This window comes from Vicugna pacos, chromosome 6 (assembly GCF_048564905.1).
Source record: "Vicugna pacos chromosome 6, VicPac4, whole genome shotgun sequence".
Taxonomy (NCBI): domain Eukaryota; kingdom Metazoa; phylum Chordata; class Mammalia; order Artiodactyla; family Camelidae; genus Vicugna; species Vicugna pacos.
The window spans coordinates 14,242,159-14,261,436 of NC_132992.1; the positions used below are offsets into that span (position 1 = coordinate 14,242,159).

General features: G+C 38.7%; 1 protein-coding gene across 14 annotated transcripts in view; it reads left to right on the forward strand.

Annotated features, from left to right (window-relative positions):
- ATOSA (atos homolog A) overlaps nucleotides 1–19,278 on the forward strand; it is a 99,823-nt gene that overhangs the window by 15,238 nt on the left and 65,307 nt on the right. For 2 of the 14 annotated variants that reach the window (XR_004187411.2, XR_012073298.1), the window contains exons 1-3: nucleotides 9,605–10,587; nucleotides 10,913–11,028; nucleotides 18,205–18,285. Coding sequence is in view for 12 of the 14 variants with exons in the window: in XM_031672765.2 (XP_031528625.1) it covers nucleotides 11,013–11,028; nucleotides 18,205–18,285 (97 nt within the window). In the remaining 2 variants the exon portion in view is untranslated. Of the gene's footprint in view, nucleotides 1–9,355; nucleotides 9,583–9,604; nucleotides 10,588–10,912; nucleotides 11,029–18,204; nucleotides 18,286–19,278 lie in introns of those variants that run through there. The other 12 variants (XM_072962399.1, XM_072962400.1, XM_072962402.1 and 9 more) reach the window with 12 other exon arrangements.

The window sequence follows — 19,278 nt, forward strand, 5'->3', positions numbered from 1 at the left end:
TAATTGATGCACATAGGGACCCTCATTCAATAATGTATCCTAACATTTTCACTCATGATTGGAAAGCAATGTAAAATTGTGTTAGATGCTTTCAAGTTTCAAGCATCAGAGATCTTCAGATTGCCTTTGTTATAGGGGTTTATTGGAAAGATTCATGGAGTCATAAACGGAAGACGAAAAAACAAAACAAAACAAAAAATCTCAATGGGTGTACAGCCCGTCGACAAGGATTCCCATCATTTGGAACTGGCAGCACCTCGAGCAGCCTAGTTGCAGCTCTTGGTTTAAGAGCACTTAATGCTTTTTCAGAATTGGGTGTCTATTGCTCCTTTGTCCAATGCTCACCATTAGGGAGGCCTCTGTGTTTGCTCAGTTGCTACCAACTCTGCATGTCTGAAGTGCATCACTGCCCTCCCACCACCACCATCATGATGAATACGATTAGCCAGTCACTAACCAGTATAATGGTCCTCCTGCTGGGCTTCGTTCTCTAGCACTGAGCCACTTTGCAGGCCACTTGCCAACCTGTATAGGGTGCCTTCAGGTCAGGTGTTCAGTCACCTGTGGCCAAGGGAGGAGGGTCGCATGGCAAAAAGGGGACCACAAATGAGGCATCTTGCATGGCCTAGTACTACCTCAATATTAAAAGCAATAACAAGATCTGTCCCATATCAATATCTAATAATCGAAACAGCCATACTGGTTTTATTTTATATTTATGTTGCCATATCTTTGCTGTGTGGGTTTCATTGGGTAGACAAGCCATCAATACCCAATCATGTTTCCTAGAATCATCATAGTGTACCCTGATGAAGAAACAGAAATGAGTCATGATTTATTGAGAGAAAAATGTCATGTGTATGGCACACTGAAGAGAAATTCAATATATGGGCATTATGAATAAGAGCTGGGGAAGGGTTTTTTTTCTGATTTTTCATATGTGACATTCCTATAAATCAGAAAACACTTCTGAAGTACATTACTCTCAGCAAAACAATTTCTGTGAAACCTCTGCATGTTGGAGTTTGTTGGTACACATCATGAAATCATGGATGAGGGTCTGCCTGGGATATAGCACAAATGATGCTGAAGCCGCAAAATACGTGCTTGTAGTAAATCTATCAACTATTCTCACAGTTATGCCACACTGACCTGGTGTGAAGTAGTAATCTGATTCAAAACAGTGGCACTGTGAATTTCCCAATTGTGGGTCATTTTTCTGAGTATACAATGAGTTGAACTGAACCCAGGCTACTGCTGTCCATTTGTAAAAAGAGTTTCAAAATTGTTCCTTCTCTTAAGGATGACATGATTGCTAAATCAAAGGAATATTTCTCTGTCCTTACCTTATTTGACTTCTCCAGAACAGCCAACATTTCTGAGCTCCTTTCCTTCTGTGTCCCATGATAGCTTCAGCTACTTCCATGGCGTAGCCACCATTTGTATGGTGACGGTTTCTGAGTGACATACATCAGGATGACACCTCATCCCCAAGCTTCAGAACAGAATTTTCCTCTGCCTCCATAATGTCTGTCTAGACGATTTCAGGTTTTTCAAACTTAATATATCTAAACTAAATATGTTAAACCCCTATTCCCCACACCTACCCCAGCCCTCAGTAGCTAATCTGATATTTCCTTGTGTTTCCTATCTAAAAGTACATGGTGGTCCACCAGCTGTTCCAAGCCAGGGTAGGGTGGAGTGGTGGGTGGAGCAGGAATGCTGCTGCCCTCTCTCTGCCTACAACCAATCACCCAAATTCTATCAGTTCTGTCACCCAAACCTTTCTCCACTCTGTCTTCTCTACTCCCTTCCCTCTGCCATTGCCTTAGTTTGGACCTGCATACTCTCAGGGTTGGACCACTGGAATAGCTTTTTTGCCACTACCTCTTTCCATCTCCATCTTCCATTTTGTTGCTGGAGGCATCTTTCTGAAACAATCTAATTACCTATTTATTAAAATCCTTTATAATTTTCTGTCATCCACAGGATAAAATCCAAGTTCATTACTATGGCTGCATTGGTGGGCTGATACCTCAGTAATGCTGCATAATAAGCCACTCCAACCCTTAGTGGCATAAAACAACAGTTTATACTCGTGGATACAAGGGTTGGCTGTGGTGGTTCTGCCAGTCAGTGGTGGGATGATCTGTGGGTCAGGTGAGATGGATAAAGTCTGTCCCACTTGTCTCTCAACCCATCAAACCAGGGACCAGCAGGTTAGCCCTGGTATCTGTTTTCCATGGTAACGGCAGAGGCACAAGAGAGCAAACAACCAAGGCCTCTTAAGGTCTAGCTCAGATCTATCACGTTAGCCTTACTCTGTTTGTCAAAGCAAGTCATGTGGCTGAACCAGGAGCTGAGAAATAGATTCTGACTTATTGCTGAGACAGACTGCAAGTTACAAGGGAGCAGCAAGGATATGGAGAGGGATAAAGAACTGGGGTCAATGGCAAAAAATGGGAGGTCTGTCTAATATTGTACCTATTACTTGCATTTAACTTCCTTGAGTCTGACCTTTTAAGATGACATCTTAAACAAAACATTTTCTATCATGCCTCAGTGATATGACAGAGTGACATGCCAGGAGCAACTCTCCCCATCTCCATTCCACCTCATTTTGCCCATCTGATGACGTCCCCTTCATTCTCCAAAACATAGCTAATATGTTCTTTTTTCTTCTTTAGCAATCTCTTCTCCGAGAGAGAAGCAACTTTCCTTCTTTGTGCATGATTTTTTTTTCTGTTATCAAATACACTGCAGTTATATCTTTGCATGGCCACCTCCTTTTTACATTAATAAAGCTTTTTGAGGGTAAGTAATTGCTTTTCTGGCCTCTATATCTCTAGGGCCCAGCAAAGTATTTGGTTTGCAAAGTTCAATGAATGCTGAGTTGAATTAGACTTATGTTAGACAAAAGTGACATTTTGGAAATCAAGACCAATTATATTGAGTTGCAAGTACAGAATTTTGCCTGTGTAATTTGGAATAAGAAGGCACCTAATGTTCTGTTCTCTCTGAAGCATGGCGGTATGAAATTATTGAGATATACACGGCAGACAAATAAAAGAATCATTTCTAGAATTCTTTTTATGCTGCATTGAGCCTTTGTGTTCTGATAGAAGCAGCAGGAATTTGATTTATTAAAAATATATTACAGATTGCTCTATCATGCTGTGTCTAGTACATGTGAAGAATTTAGTTTCAATTATGAGTTTTCCATTTGTGAAAAGGGTTGGGGATTTTCTGCATTATTTTTTGCAGTCTGACATCCTTTTTTCTTTCTTAAAAACCTGATAGCATAATTGAACCTAAGAAAAGATTGTTTCATACAAACCTTCCTGAAGGATAAGATTCTGCTCGAAAATTTTTTTCTGAAATATCCAATCATATAGTTTATCACATATATTTTGAAACAGAGATCACTGCTTTTGTTTATATCTACATTCAAGTCAAATGGCATGGATTTTTTTTCACCATGGAAAGGACTATGGTAGAATTCTCATTAGGATGCAGTGGAGTGATATATTCTGATGAAAAGATTTAAAGGATCAGTAACATGATTTATAATAGACTTCATGTCTCTACCAGCTCATGGAAAGTGTAACTGTTTAGTGAAGTCCACACATCACTGCTTATGAAAATAGCTCAGACTGTCTGGGGTTAAGGTAGGTAGTTAGCTCTGTGTGTGATCCTTTAATAGGCATGAAGGGAAAAAATAATTTCTATGACAACTCCACTGAATTTAACATTTGTGTTTTGAAGGCTCGCTCGTTGCCGTGCCTACTATATCTAAGGTGTGCTCTCCCCGTTTTGTGGTACATTCAAGTCTCATTAGGATGCATAGAACTCTTGCTAGAATTAGGGCAAGCAAGAAGTTCCTTTAGTCCTAAATTTGAACTGCTAGAAGGCATCACTTTGTTGAGGAGTATAGCTGATTTTCAAATATCTTTTGTATTGTTGCTGCTAAGCCACTAAGTCCTAGAGCAGTGTAGTCTAATAGAAATATTATGTGAGCTACATATGCAACTTTATATTTTCCAGAAGTCACATTAAAAAATTTTAGAAAGTGGAGGGAGGGTACAGCTCAAGTGGTAGAGTGTGTGCCTAGCATGCACGAGGTCCTAGGTTCAACCCCCAGTATCTCCTCTAGAACTAAATAAACCTAATTACCTCTCCCCTACTGCCAAAAAACCCCTCATCTATCTAAAATATGATCATTTCAACCTGTAATCAACATTTTTAAAGTATTAATAAGACATTTTACATTTTTTGGTACTCTTTAAAACTGGTGTATATTTTACACTTACAGCACATTTCAATTTGGATGCTTAATTTTCATTAGAAATCCTTGACCTGTATTTACATTTTCTACAATTTACAGTTGGAAAAAGTGGATTCACATCCCCAAGTTGTCCTAAACATACTTAGTTTTTGAATAATGGAATCAAGAACCAGTCATTATACTTATATTTAAATTAATTAAAATGGAAAATTCAGTTTCTCAGTTTCACTAGTCACGTTACAAGTGCTCAATGGCCACGTGTGACCAGTGGCTCCCGTACTGGCCGGAGCAGTTGTAGAGAATAGTGACGGCCTCAGGTCTTCAATCATTACTTGAGGCTTTGTGCCCCGGCTGGTGCCAGTCAAAACAGGAAATAAAAAGGAAACACAAAGGAAACCGAGGTCACGGTTCGTCTCTGCCCGTAAAAAGATAAGACAAATATGCGGTTTTAAGATCACAAATAAAACGTGAGTTCAGAGAAAAGACAGACAGGTGTGTGTGAGTGTGGGCTTTAGAGGTAAGACTTTGGGCCTTGAAAGTCCACAAGGTTTTAGGTCGGAATTAAGGAGGAACATTATGTGGGGGAAATGGCAAAAGCCCAATGACAGGAAGATGAGGGTTTGGGTGGAAAACCAGACTAAATGGGACCACTCCCAGGCGGTGGTTCAGAACTTAAGCTCCACAGTCATGCTTCTTGGGTGTGAATCCTGACTGACACTTCCCAGTTGCTTGACCTTGGGCTTGTTTTTTAACTTCCCTTTTCCTGTTTATTTGGGTATGAAATAGGGATAATAATACTGCATGGGAATATTGTGAGGATTAAATGAACTAATACCTATAAAGCAGTCAGTATAGTGCTTACTGCTTAAGTGCTCAAGAAATGTTAGCTTCTGTTATTAAGTGTGACTATTTGCTTTTTGGAGTTTACATACAACAAACAAACCAGAGCCATTCCATTTAGAACTTATATCTTAAAGCATTGAGCCTAACTGAGTTTATATAAACCAGTTTATATTCCAAATGTGCAACCATTCTCAACATTTGTGAGTGTTAGTTTCCCCAACTGAAAATTTTGGAATAACGTAACCTACTTTATAATGTTGTAATGGAAGTCAATTTCCTAACCTACAAGATAATATTACCCTCTTAGGGTCAAATGTATACTTAATACATGTGAGGTACTGAGCATAGTTACTGTCACCAAAATGAGCAATTACTTTTAATTTTTGAAGAGATCTTAAGTCTCAATGGCTCAGAGACCTCCAGCAGCTCAGCAAACCTTCAGATTAAAGGTTTCCATGGCTTGAAGTTTAGAGGCTTTTGTATTTCTAAGTACTACGGTCACTTCTGCAGGCAGGAACCAGAGAATCATTTTTCACTTCCTTATACCTGTGGTTAGAGAAGGTAGACAAACATGAGTGTCAAAAAAGGACAAACCAGCCAACCAATTTAGAAGAAGGCGGAGGGTTGTTTACATGAACCAATACCTTAGCAATGACTCCATGATCTTTTTCCCTTAAGAAAGAAATGAACAGTAATGAATTTGCGTGAACAATCAGAAACAAGTTTGATATGGAAAAGCGAGCTTCCCTTTCATCTTGTTGCTTTAGGAATTACAAGTACACAGTTTGATGTTTTCTTTGCTTACTGGAAAAGATCTATCCATACATTTTAATTAATTTTACTAGTCTTTATTTCCATAATACTTTAGGATGAAACACATCTACCAATCAGTACATTTTAAATGGTGTATTTTCTGCTGTACACCTGAAACTAACATTGTAAATCAACTACACTTCAATAAAATTAAAAAAAATTAAAATAGTGTATTTTCATGAGATGATTCTTAACCACTTATTCATGATCATAAAGTTGTTCTTTTGTGATACTAGAGAGACTTTCTTCACATTTCCAACTGATTTACTGTAATTTTTACAGAATTAAAGAGCTTCCTGCTTTGGTGACCATTCAGAACCTGGAAGTTTTAGAAAACTTGCAGTATCAGCAATGCAGCTTACCAGCCAAGGGAAGAAAAATACGGCAGTATTCTTTGCTCGAGTTCTATATTAGTTTCCTAGGGCTATAGTGACAAAATAAACAAGCCTGAGTTGCTTAAAACAACAGAAATTTATTCTCTCAGAGTTCTGAAGGCAAAAAGGATGAACTCAAGGTATTGGCAGGGTCGTGCTCCCTCTGAAGTCTCTGGAGAAGAATACTTTCTTGCCTTTCACTAGATTCTGGTGGCTCTCGGTAATCTTCTATATTCTTTGATTTGCAGCTGCATCATTTCAATCTCTGTTGCCTGGTCACATGGCCATCTTCCCTGAGTCTCCTCTGTCTTCAAATCTCTCTCACTTTATAAGGACACTTGTAATTGGATTTTGGGTCCACTCCAATCCAGCATGATTCCATCTTAACTTGATTATATCTGCAAAGACCCTAATTCCAAATAAGGTCCCATTCACAGGCATAGGAGCTAAGACATCAGCGTAGCATTCTGGAAGTCACAACAAGTTCCTACTATTATAAAACACTGAAAGTATAATGAAAATGTACCATTGATGTATGAAGTTTGTACCACGTACTGATTTCCCAACTCTCTAGCTTTAACCCATCGAAGAGAAAATACCAACTGGTATTAGGGGTACAGTTTGTGGGCATGTATAAGAAAATTTTATAGCTGAATACAAAGGTTGACATGTATTAAGCTCCGACTCTTCGCCAGCTCCTATGCTTGGTGTTAGAGATACAAGAAGAAAAAGGCACCAGTCCCTGCTTTGGCAGAGATCATTCTGGTAGACTGGTTTCATGACCTTGGTAACAGTAACAGCCTGTACTAACAAAGTGAGCAAACCAGTTATCCTCATCACCTTAGTCAGTAAAAGACCATACAGAGACCTCATTAAACACATGGTTTTCTTAAACACTGCCCATTTCAACAAAACCTATCAAAGTTGAGGGGATTGCCTCCTTGCTGAAGTGAACTAACTTTTTTAAAGTTAACTACTTATAAGTCTTTGGAACACCAGGGAAAGCAAATTAGAGAGCAAATCAGATGGAAAAGGGGTAAGGTTCCTGCCAGGTGTTTTGACTTGCTTGCTTCACCCACCTTCACTCCTCACCAAGCAGGAACCAGAGATGTTTGTTTTGCTTGGGTGCTCCAAGGTGCAAACACACTTATCACCAGCACTTAAGAGTTGTCATGGTAGGTAGGTCCTTATTTCTAACCACTCTGGAAATGTTCTATACAATTATAGGACTGTTTTGCAATTAGAAAGGAAAGATTATTTACTGTCTGAGTCCAAACAACTCATTTTTACAGGTTAAAGAAGGCTGTAGAATGTGATTTGACCTGTGCCATGCAACTGTGATAGTCAATACTATCAGCTTCATGAAAGTAATGACCCTATTTTTGGCGACTTTTGTATTCTCAGAGACTAACATATGCCTAGCAGATAGTGAGTACTCAGTAAATGTGTGCTGAGTGAGAAAAAATAATTTGAAAAATGAATGGATGAGTCAAAAATACCTCTTTTAAAATTCTTTTTCCACTACTATAATGATCTCCAATTTTTAAACAGATTTAAGATTCTCAACAAAAAGCTACAAGGAAGTCTAACAAATGTTCAGACATCATTTATCCATGCACAATTAAAACTTAATTGTTTAAAAGAGAACTCTTTAGTTTGTGTTCCAGATTATCCAATATTCTCAGTTTCTACTGTCAACACTTTTCAAGTCTTTATACCTCTTCCAAATTTGGCAGAAGAGGAACTAAATCACAGATCTTGCTGCCTATTCACCTAGCAAGAAGCCTTTTACAATAGCTGTTATCTAGTCCCAGCTGCTGTGCTAAATTTAGGATTTTGGACTATCTGTAACTCTTCTGTCTCCCATTACCAAGGTTAACTGAGAAATGATTGTAGAACAAGTAAAACTTCAGTCCATAAAAGAAAATACATAATACAGTATTCAATAATATCGAAATCAAATCGCCTGGGAGTTAACATTTGTAGCCATTTCATAGATTAAGGAACTATCGTCCTTTGTCAGAAGTGTCACCTTCATGATGCCATAACATTTCCCATGAAAATGAAATATTAACCCTCCTGAATGTTCTGTCCTGTTTTGATTAGTCACAATCATAGTTAGTTTTTAATTGCAGTGGCACATGTAATTTTATGGTACATATGAAAACATCCAGAAAATATTATTTTTTCATAGTAGAAACTTCATGTATTTGATAGATTTGAGGCAAAAAACAAACAAAAAAACAAAACCCTGCCACCCCAATCTTGTAATCTATGAAAACTTTTCTGATGTAGAAGTAAACATACTTACTGTAAAATGTTGGAAACCTCACAAAAGTACAAAGACCAAAATAAATCACCTTTAGACCCATCTAGTACTTTCCTGTTGTGATTCTTGTATGCAAAGTTATTTCTGAAAAAAAAAAGTTTTTCTAATGAAACCAAAGAAGACTACAAATTTTGTATTTCTCCTTGTCTGTGCTTTGAGCTCACAACTCCGTATGGACTTTGTCTATAAATGAGTAGCTAATAGCTCAGACCTTGTTAGGACTGCTTTTTTAAATTACAGCAGATCCTTGTCATCTGTTTGTGCTGAAGTGATGCCACAACATCGCAACATGAAATGTCATCATGTCACATTGTTATAGCACAACAACAAAATTACAGTTCCCGAACAATAACACGGTGTCAAAAGTGTGTTCCCGCCATGAGTCAGTGTTTTAGAGGTTATAAAAGTTATTTTTAGCACAGCGAGTGCCTCGGGAGCTTGAGTTCCGAATCCTACTAAAATCCTTAGTAATTTGAAAAAATCTAGGGTGAAGGGTTGCTTTTTCTTAAACTTCCCAATCCCTGAAGCCTCTGGCTGCCCACTCTCCAGTCTCGGCCACATTAGACTCAGCTTCCACCGTGCGCAGTAAGCCACTCCGGGCTGGGTCACAACTCTGCGCCAGCATACAGTGTGGAGGAGGAGACTATAATTATCCTCCACGTCTGGGGCAGGCCCTCGGATGACATCGCCCCAGTTACCCTGTGCTCTAATAGCGCAGCTCGGATTCCTGGTCCCAGACGCGCCGCAGCCGGCTCGGAGCGCAGGCAGGAAGCGAGCGCGGCCGCAGCGCCGGGCCTCCCGGGCCGGGTCGGCCCTCGCAGCCCGCCGCACCTGCTCGGAAACCCAGGCCCCAAGGCTAGCGCCTGGGGACTGCGCGAGGCGTTGCCGTAACAACCGCGCGCCCGCCTCCGAGGCCGCCGGGGAGGAAGTGACGAGCGGTGGGTTGGCTGTTGTTGGGACACGTGACCCGGGCAGTGTTTTGACAGGGCAAACAGCAGAGAAAGAACTGGGCGAGCGAGGGGGACCGGGAGCTGGGGCGCCAGAGCTAGAGACAGCGGGCGGGCGAGGAGCTGGCAGAGGCGCGGGGCAAGCGGGCCGGCCGGGGCGACGGGCAGGCGAAGCCCGGGGGCCGCGGGGCTCGGGTGCGAGTCGGGCAGGGCGAGGGGCTGAGCGCCGGGAGCGGAGCGAGGCGGCGGCCGAGGCGGGGGTGGATGGCCACAGGGGCGCCGGGGAGCCGCGTCGGGCTTGTAGAGTCGGGTCCCCATGGTCCCCTAACGCAGCCCCGGGGGCCGCTGCGCGCCACACTCCGCTCTCGCCCGCCCTGCGCCTCTCAGAGCCTCGCGTCTGAGGTGGGAATGTGATGTGAGCCGCTGGGCGAGCGGCGGAGAGAAGTGCCAAGAGGAGGAGGGATTGGGACGGGAGAGGAGAGCGAGTTAGTCAGCAGAGGTCGGCCGAGGGAGCCATGAAAACAACTCTCCGGCGGGGAGAGGGGCTAGCGCGGCGCTCCGGGCGGCGAGGCTGAAGGAAATCCGGGGCCGCGGCGGGACGGAAGGGGCCCGCACGGGCAGGCTGCGCCGAGCAGGGGCGAGCGCCCGGCTGTGAACACCTTCCCGGGACGGCCTCAGGCCCGGCCACGCAGGGCTGGGGGGTGGCAGGGGCAACCCGGGACAGCCCAGTAGAGTTCGTTTGGGGCAGGGGGCTGGGCGCGAGGAGATGACTCGCGTTTCTTCCTGACCCTCTCATTGTGTAAACTTGGCCGCGGTTGCGGCCGGAAGACTAGCCAGAGGGTAATTACACAGGTGAGGCCGGGCCGGGCGGGCGGAGCTCTCGGCGAGGCGCTAGGGGTCTTGAAGAGTTTCCTGCGCCCAGTCAGCAGGTCGGAGCATTTCTATACCACTCACTGCGGAGGTGCCACTGTTTCCAGCGGCGTGTTTTACAAAGGGGTTAGTTAGCTTGTGTTGCTTGACTCCTCTTTCTTTCTTTCTTTCCCCTTGCCTGTACCTCCAGGTTATAAATAGATCTTCCTTTTGGTTCAGAGACGCTGTGTCAAAGAAGGACACTTTGGCCTAGAGAGCACAGGGGCGGGGAAGAGGGGTGCTCAGTTGGGAGGAGATGGGGGAGGCGGTGCAGAGAGTTTTGCTTTTTTTCAGACCTGCGGATGGTGCTGTCACCGCAGTTAGTGCCAGGAAGAGGCCTGTTAGCAGTAGTTTTCTTACAAGATCGGGTGTTAGAGCAGGACCAGATTAATTTTATTTTGATTTCTTTTAGCATTTTGAAAACGGAGCAGTAGCTACAAAATCAGCGGCGAGCCTGTTGAGAGAACCCACACGTGTATTTCACAGCACCTTGGGTGGAAATTGGTGTGAAAATGAAGCCGGACCGAGGTAAATAATTTATATAAGTAGGTTTTCTTTTTAATGTGCCCCATTTTAGAGGCGTTAACCTAATTCTGCAGTAGAATCAACTCTGTGAATTACGTATGATTACTTGTTCCTGTTACAGATTCCAGCTGGTAAGGTAGAGAAAAGCACATGGAAGAGGGAGTTAGGAACTAAATGGGAGAGTACGTTCTTCAGAAGTGTTTGCAAAGCATTAGTTTCAAGAGAGACTCTAGTGTAACTCAGTGAAATCGTCAAGAACAGCATTTATATCTATTGCCACAATACTGGGTATTATTTTGGAGCTACATTACTCATATTTTTAGGTAAAGTCAGTCTGATTTCAATTTTAAAGACGTTTACAAGCTTTTTCAACTTGAGAATTTGATCTTAATAAATTGAGAAAATTTAAGATTGTTTGAGTTGACAGCTATTATTTGTCATTGCTGATTTTTTTGTGCTTTAGGCAAACTCTGAAAGCTTCCAAAGTACTCTAGGGTTTTATTCAATATATCAGTATATACTGGACAGGGCTCCTGAAATCCCTATAATAAGTACTGTAAATTTGTTATTTCCTTTCTAAACCTATATTTTAAGGACTTATGAGAATAGTGTATGCATTGTATTTTTCAAGGATTTCGAAGGAATTGGAAACTACTTTTGATTAATGGCAAAGGCCAACTTTAGAAGATTTTAATATAGTGGTAGTTAGGAGTGAAGGCTTCTCAGTCATATGGGAATTTGATTCCAAGGAACACTGTAGGAAGAGGATTAGTGTATTTGGTAGGGAGTTGGACTAGAAGACAGATTTTCTTCCAAATCTGAGACATTTGGATTGGAAATGTTAATTTATCCTCATGAATCAGATGCTGATTTTAAAAAAGATATGTATTAAACTGGTTATTTTTTTCCATATATTTTTTTTCAAAGTGAATGAGAAGGACAAATATTCTTTTCTAGTTGAATATGCCTTTGGTAATATTGGCTTAAAATGCCCTAGAAAGAAGTGGAGAAAAACATACTTTATTTAATAGTTTAAATTATTTTTAAGTGTTTGGTTGTTTCTTAGAATCAGCTTTGTATGCATTAAGTATTAGCAAATAGATTGTGTAGAATGCCAAGTTTAGACTTTTAGATTACATCAGTGACTTTGGAAAGATGGCACCAAGGTCTGTAATTGCATCTCAGAATAAACAAGCAAATAAAATCAAAGTCGCTATTTATTTTGGATTTTTGTTGTTGTTAAAAATTGCTTTCAATTCCTAAGTAGTTTAAAAACTAGTGTTTGCACACAATCTCTATTTTAGCCAAAACTAATACTAAACATGATAAATTGTTATATATTGATACAGATTACTAGGAGAAATAAATAAATTTACGCATCAAGACTCCTAAAGAAGTGACTTTTTTCTTGTTGAAATTGTGGCTTTCTTTAGCATTATGATGTAAAAATGAGGGCATTGCAAGTTTGGTATTATGACTGTATTTCATAATATTATATAAATCTTCAGGCCCATGGCTTTCTTTTGGCCAGAATCTAGAATAAGTAATATGTTTTACCTTGCAAAGTCGTATAGAAATACTGAAATAAACTTTTCACAAAACATACTTACCCTTATCATGTGCAACGTGGTCTTGTATTTTCTATTTCTACTTTTAAAAATTGCTGGCATAACCTGTTGAACTGATTCCTTGACCTGTGGTTGGAAAGGCACAATTATGGGCAACACTTAGCTAGACAATAGTAATACTTCATTTTTTCTACATTGATGTCTAAGAAACTATTCTGTATGAGTTAATTTTCTGGATAACTGAAGCTTTACTCTTTAAATGCCCGAAATATTTTCAGTTGTAATCGTAATATGTGGATAGACCTCTAAAACAGTAATGTTGCCTTGCCTTTGGAAAAAAAAAAACAATATACAGAGTCAATGTAGTCTGACCTTTACTTGAAGATAAAGGGCATTGTTAGGAATTTCAATTTTGTAGTCTGTCATAATGTAGAAATGCCCTAAAGGAGATATTTCAATTTATGAGGTTTTTGTTTTTTCCTTTAGCTTAAACCACCTCAGCTTTTTTTTTTTATTTGATTTTGAATTTGCTGTCAACAGTCTTTGTTATCAATATGCTTATTCTTGCCTCCTTTTAATTTTACTGCTTTCGGTCTCTGGGCGAAAGAACTAGATAACCTTATTTAACGGTGGTTTCTCCATAAAATGAAAGTGAATAGAAAAACCTTCAGATATTCATTTAGAATCTGAGTAAAATATAAGTTCTAGTGTAGAAACACTGAGATATTTGTTTAGTGGGATGTAGCTGTGCTTCAGAGAGTTTCTAAATAAGTACAGTAAGAGCCTCTTATCCTACATGGTTGCGTCTGGTAGTTGGTTGGTTACTTGAAGTGAGGAATCAGAAAAAATAACAGCCTTAATTATTTCACGTGTCCTTTGATCTAGGCTCAAGGCCCTTTTTGAGGGTGAAATAGGGTCTGTTTTTCAGAGTTAGATATGTTCTTTCTTGTGTAAACCACACCAATAATGCCCACCTAAAATTTCTAGTTTTGATTTCTTTAAAGTGGAATAAGACTGTAGAAAAATCTGAGGGTGGAAATATTTTACATATAAACAATGTTAAATTCTTTTGTAATGTTTCACACAATTTTATAGGTATCTGTGTACACCAGAATTATAAGAATACTTGCATAGTCAACAGGAATTTGTTTTAGGGGGAGAGAGAATATGTGTTCATCAAAATTATGTTCATCAAAATATGCTCTTTCCAAAGCATTCAACATAGTTTTCACAGAAATAACCTTTTTGCATTCATTTCATTGGTTTATATAGTATTTAAGTAAGTTATTTATTATAGAGGGTCATAAGCAGGTTTGGGAACAAACACCAGATACTAGTTAAGCATACAGCTCAACTAGTAGGGGCAGAAGTATGCAAGCAACTAGAAAGTAACATTAGCTGCTAGTGTCTGTCACTTTGCTTTTATGGAAGATATGGAAAACACTGGACAGTCTTGCTAGTTGGTTAAGTGAAAGTCAGGTAGGAGAGCTTCTACTGGACTTTAAGATAATTAAGATGTTACTGGATAGCACAGTGGCTACATTTCCCAAGTTAATAGAATTTTGTCAGTCTGAGGTAAATCTTTTCTACTTTTTTTGTTTTAAAAAAAATGTTTAACGAGTTATTTAACATTACTTGGGCAATGCTGCCAAAGATGAGTCTTTAATCATTAGCACAGGTTTTGGAATCAGACCTGTATTTGTATCTTTGTTCCATTACTTGCTGGCTGTGTTATCTTCATTAAATTATTTAGTCCCTGGGAGTCTCAGGTTCTTTGTAAGATGGGGATAATTCCAACTTCTCATACTTGTTAGAATGACACTGGCTAGCATTTAGTAGGCTTTAAATAAATGATTATCATGTTAAACAAGACATTACAGGTGCTTATAAGTTGGTCAGTTATAAAATATGTTCATATAGATAAGGAAATAATCAAATGTGCAATAACCTAATAGTATCTTGTTTGTTTTGTATTCATAGTGTTCAACCTGCTAAGGCTCAAGCATATTTAACAGGCTTTTAATATATAGTTATCTGAGAAAATATAAAAGCTACAAAAGGATACTTGACATACCTGTAATTTATTTCTCTGTCTTTTTCTAAAACTTTTTTATTGAGTTATAATCATTTTACAATGTTGTGCCAACTGTCATTTGTTACTACAATTGTATCTCAATTGCTATATGTAGGAGGGGCATGGGTAGACTAAGATTCCTGGGAATATATTTTTAAATGGTGTTAAATGCTGACTAGAGCTGGGCAGCAATGGAGGTTAAATAATGGTTACTCCATCTTATACTCAAGTATGTAAAGTTTGGATCTGATCCTACTTATTGAATGTCCAGTGTTTAAAGAGAGGTCTAAAGTAAGGTCTTTGCATAGAAGCAATTGAAACATTTTATGTTTTTAACAGTTAATATTTATTTGTGTTATAAATGTGTTTCTAATTTTGCATATTTTTGAATGCATGATGTTTTTCTCCTATAAAAATATTTTTCAGAATAATAGAATATAAGCTTATGTTTTGATTTCAAAAGTCCCAAAGGTTTCAGAAGTCCTAAGTTCATGGTATTATACAACAATTTAAGTAGAACCAAAATCTTTTTAATTTAAAAGTTAAATGTCAATTTGCTATGCTTTGTGGTTTGGATAGAAACAGTTTATTCACCAAACATTTCTAAGAATGTTATCTGAGCTTATCAACTGTTAGGAAAGATTAAGGCCTATAACATCTAGTAAATCATCAATACATTAATAATTTAAACTACAGTATTTCAATTCATATTTGAACACATATTGTAGGTCATTTATGATTCTTAAGTAAAAACTGTTAGTGTAAAACCTGTTCCACAAATAAAATACCAAACAATTTGATTTTTTTGAGGCTAAAACTCAGAGGAATACTGTCTTAGTTTTTTCCCTCTGCTGTGGATTGAATATTTTTGTGTCCCCCAAATCCAGATGTTGAAATCCTAAGCCCCAAGCTGATGGTAGCAGGAGGTGGAGCTTTTGATAGGTGACTAGGTCATAAGGGTAAAGACTTCGTGGATGGCAGCAGTGCCTTTATGAAAGAGACCCAAGAAAGCTCCCTCACCTTTTCCACCATCTGAGGTTATAATGAAAGGACAGCTGTCTGATGAGGAAGCTGGTCCTCACCAGACACCCATATCTGCTAGTGCCTTGGTCTTGGACTTTCTAGTCTCCATACCTGTGAGTAATAAATTTCTGTTGTTTATAAGCCATTTAGTTTATGGTATTTTGTTATAGCAGACTGAATGGACTAAGGCACTCCCCGTTTTTATTATATTACAAATTTAGGCTTTAGCCTTAGTATTGCAGTGGCTTATGAACTTTCCAAGAATGTAATGCAAACCATTTTAACCACAAACAATTTTTTTATTCCTGGGCAACTGAAATATGAGGAAAGAAGTAGTAAGGACTAGAGAAAAATAGCAAAGGAGTTAGTTAGATGCATTGCTTACTTGCTAAGAATAGTTCATTGTTAGCCAGTGTAAATCAAACAGTAGAAATGACAGATGTTGGAGGAAAAGAAATGTTGACTTGATTAAATAGAGCAACCTTTTGCTAAATTCCCCAGGTGGAGGTGGTGATGGTACTATTACTAATAACAACTGACTCTTCTACATACTATGTGCCAGGCATTGTTCCAAGAAGTTTATACATATAAATCATGTAATCCTTACAGTTGTTCAAGGAATTAGATGCTACTGTCATCCCCATTTTATAGATAAATGAAACTGAGTCACAGAAAGAAGTTTGGTAACTTACCCAAGGTTACACAGCTAATAAGAGGGCTAGCCCAGATAAACAACAAATTTATACTGTATAGCACAGGGATCTATATTCAATATCTAGTAGTAACTTATGGTGAAAGAGAGTATGAAAAATGAATGTATGTATGTTCTTGTATGACTGAAGCACTGTGCTGTACACCAGAAATTGACACAACATCATAAACTGACTATGCCTCAATAAAAATAAATTTTTAAAAAAGGGAGCTCGCCCAGACTTGAAGTAAATAAGCTTGAATACATGCTCTCAACCCTCTCACTGGTAGGAGTAAGTTATATTAAAATATTATAAGATTTTGGGACCCATTTGGTTTAAAAATAAGCTTGAGGAACCTGACAAACAGATTTGCTAAGTGTTGTGATCTTGGAAAAGTATTTATCTTCTTTGTGCCTTACCTTTTTAAAGTTTACAGTGGGGAAAGCAATAGTACCTTGCCTTAGAGTTATTCTGAGGATTAAATAAGTTAGTGTATGTAATATGTTTAGAACTATGGCTGGCACATAGTAAACATTCAGATGTGAACTGCTCTTGTTACTGTTGGATATATTCTAATTAAGAAGTCAGTCATTCTGGGAAAGTGGGGAGGACAGAAGAAAGGGTCTAATTCAGCTATACATGTTTGGTATAGTCACTGTGATCTCAAGTCAGAAAATGACTGCTGTTGGCCTTTCATCCATTTACATTGACGGATCTTGACACATTAGTAGCTGTCAAATAATTGTTGGCTCGATACAACTTCTGAGATTCAGATACTACAGGGATTGAAATAGAAGTTCCCTATGTTTTTGCCTGTCATCCAGTTAGAAGGAAATGATTCAGTGGACGGAACACTGTCATTACTTGGGAGAAAAAGATAATTGGAAAGCAGAATTGAGAGACTAATGTGTACATAGGGAGAGTGACTCACAGGCTGATTTCCTTTACAAAAAGTGGAGAAATCCATGGGGCCTGAGCATTCTGCATTATGACAAGTATAGAAAAAAATTAGCTGTTAAATGAGGAATATTTATGTTCATTTATTCTTTTGCCCTTCTCAACTTTGTATCCAGTTATGGTAATATTTTTCCCCCATTTGAACTTGAGGGTTTTAAAAACTGAGGGACTATTTAATTAAAAAGTCTAACTTTATACTGACTTTTTTAATGAAAAAGAAAAATTACAGTACCAAGAAACAGTACTACTTTCTCAGTAGGTAAACCAAAGTCAATTTGTCAATAGTTAATTCTGTCTTTGCTCAAATGGGTGAAAAATCTGATGTTGATTATGTCAGACTTTCTTATTAAACTGAAACAGGATGGACTGGATACAAATGCCAGTAGCTAGTCAAAATACTAGACAGTAATCTATGTGTAATACTAAAGACAGACCTAGCAATAACGTAAGTTGAGATTTCTCATATTTTCCTTTTCCTGTAAAAGAAACTCATCCAGTGAAATTATAGTAAGGCCGTTTGCATTTCTTCCCCTTGTTCACTATGCTCAGTCCCATTGGCCAACTTTTAAGTTTTCGATTGCCATTCAGGGCCCTGTGTGCACTATTTCCTCTGCCTGAAAAGCCTTTCTCCCCTGTCATTACATGGGTAGCTCCTTGTCAACCTTCTGATCTTGGCTTAAATGTCACTTTTCAAAAAGGCTGTCTCTGACTACTGTATCTGAAGTGCTCAATTAATGTTAGCTGGTATTATTATTTATTAAGTTATTGTTCTCTTTTGTTCTGTGTCTCAGCTGTCTGTTTCCTTCATAGCATTTTCCACAGTTTGTAATTTTTGTCTTTGTTTGTTGTCTGTCTCCACAACTAGATTTTAAGTTCCATGAGGCCAGGAACCTTGTCTCTTGTTCACAGCTGTATTACCATCACCTAGCAGACAGCCTCATACATGGTAGGTGCATAGGAGGTGCTTAATATGTATTTGTTGAAAGAATGAATCACTAGTATATCTCAAAATTTATAGAGCAAATGGAAATAGAAGCAGATGATTAGTAATCATTGGTTGTTTTACTAGCACCAGCTGAAAATTCTCCCACTTTAGGTATTTCTTTGAATTATTGACTTTTTGGCTGTTATCACAACTTTATACCTAATTTTAAAAAATAGATTTAAAATATACTTGCCAATAACTTAAAGGAAGCTTGTATCTTAAAATTGATTAAGTCTCACTGAATTGAAATAAAATAACCAAAGAGTGGGCAAACGCTGTTTGGTAGGAGTGGTTCCCAGTTTGTATACATCTGGTTAACAAATGATCCATACAGACATTTGCTGGTAGCTCTCTGCTCTCCATCCACTGTGCTGAAGTTGTTCCTGTTGCTATTTCTTTGAAAGAGAGAGAGATTAAATTGGTTGGAGAACTTCAGATTTATGAGTACAAGTAGGATAAAGACTCAAAAGATTTAGAGTTTAGATTTGGGACCCATTTTGTTACTTACAGGTTCTATGATTTGGATCAAGTTCCAAACCTGTTTTCTCATCTTTAAAATGTACTGGGTTCAAAGTGTTGCCTCTAAGCTTCAGGTAAGATAATGTGTTGAAGAACTTTATAAGGTGTGAAGTGCTATATATGTTGACCGGTTTACCCTATGGACAGGATCATCTGTATAGATGAGCAAAGGGCTAGGTGTGCCCAAGCATATCTTAGTTGGGGTCACTCTGTCTAAAAACAGCCATTCACAGTGTCTGGTTTTTACTGTTTTTAAAGTTTCCCCTCGTTATCCTGCTTGAAATTATACCAACCAGAGATCCATTTAGATTAATAAATGTATATTTAATTATACATTTTTTAGGAATATTGAAATGATGGCCATATTTTGTTATAAAATTAGCTCAGATGGGTCCTTTTTAGCAAGAGTTAAGACCCTTAGGGTCAAACTTAGAA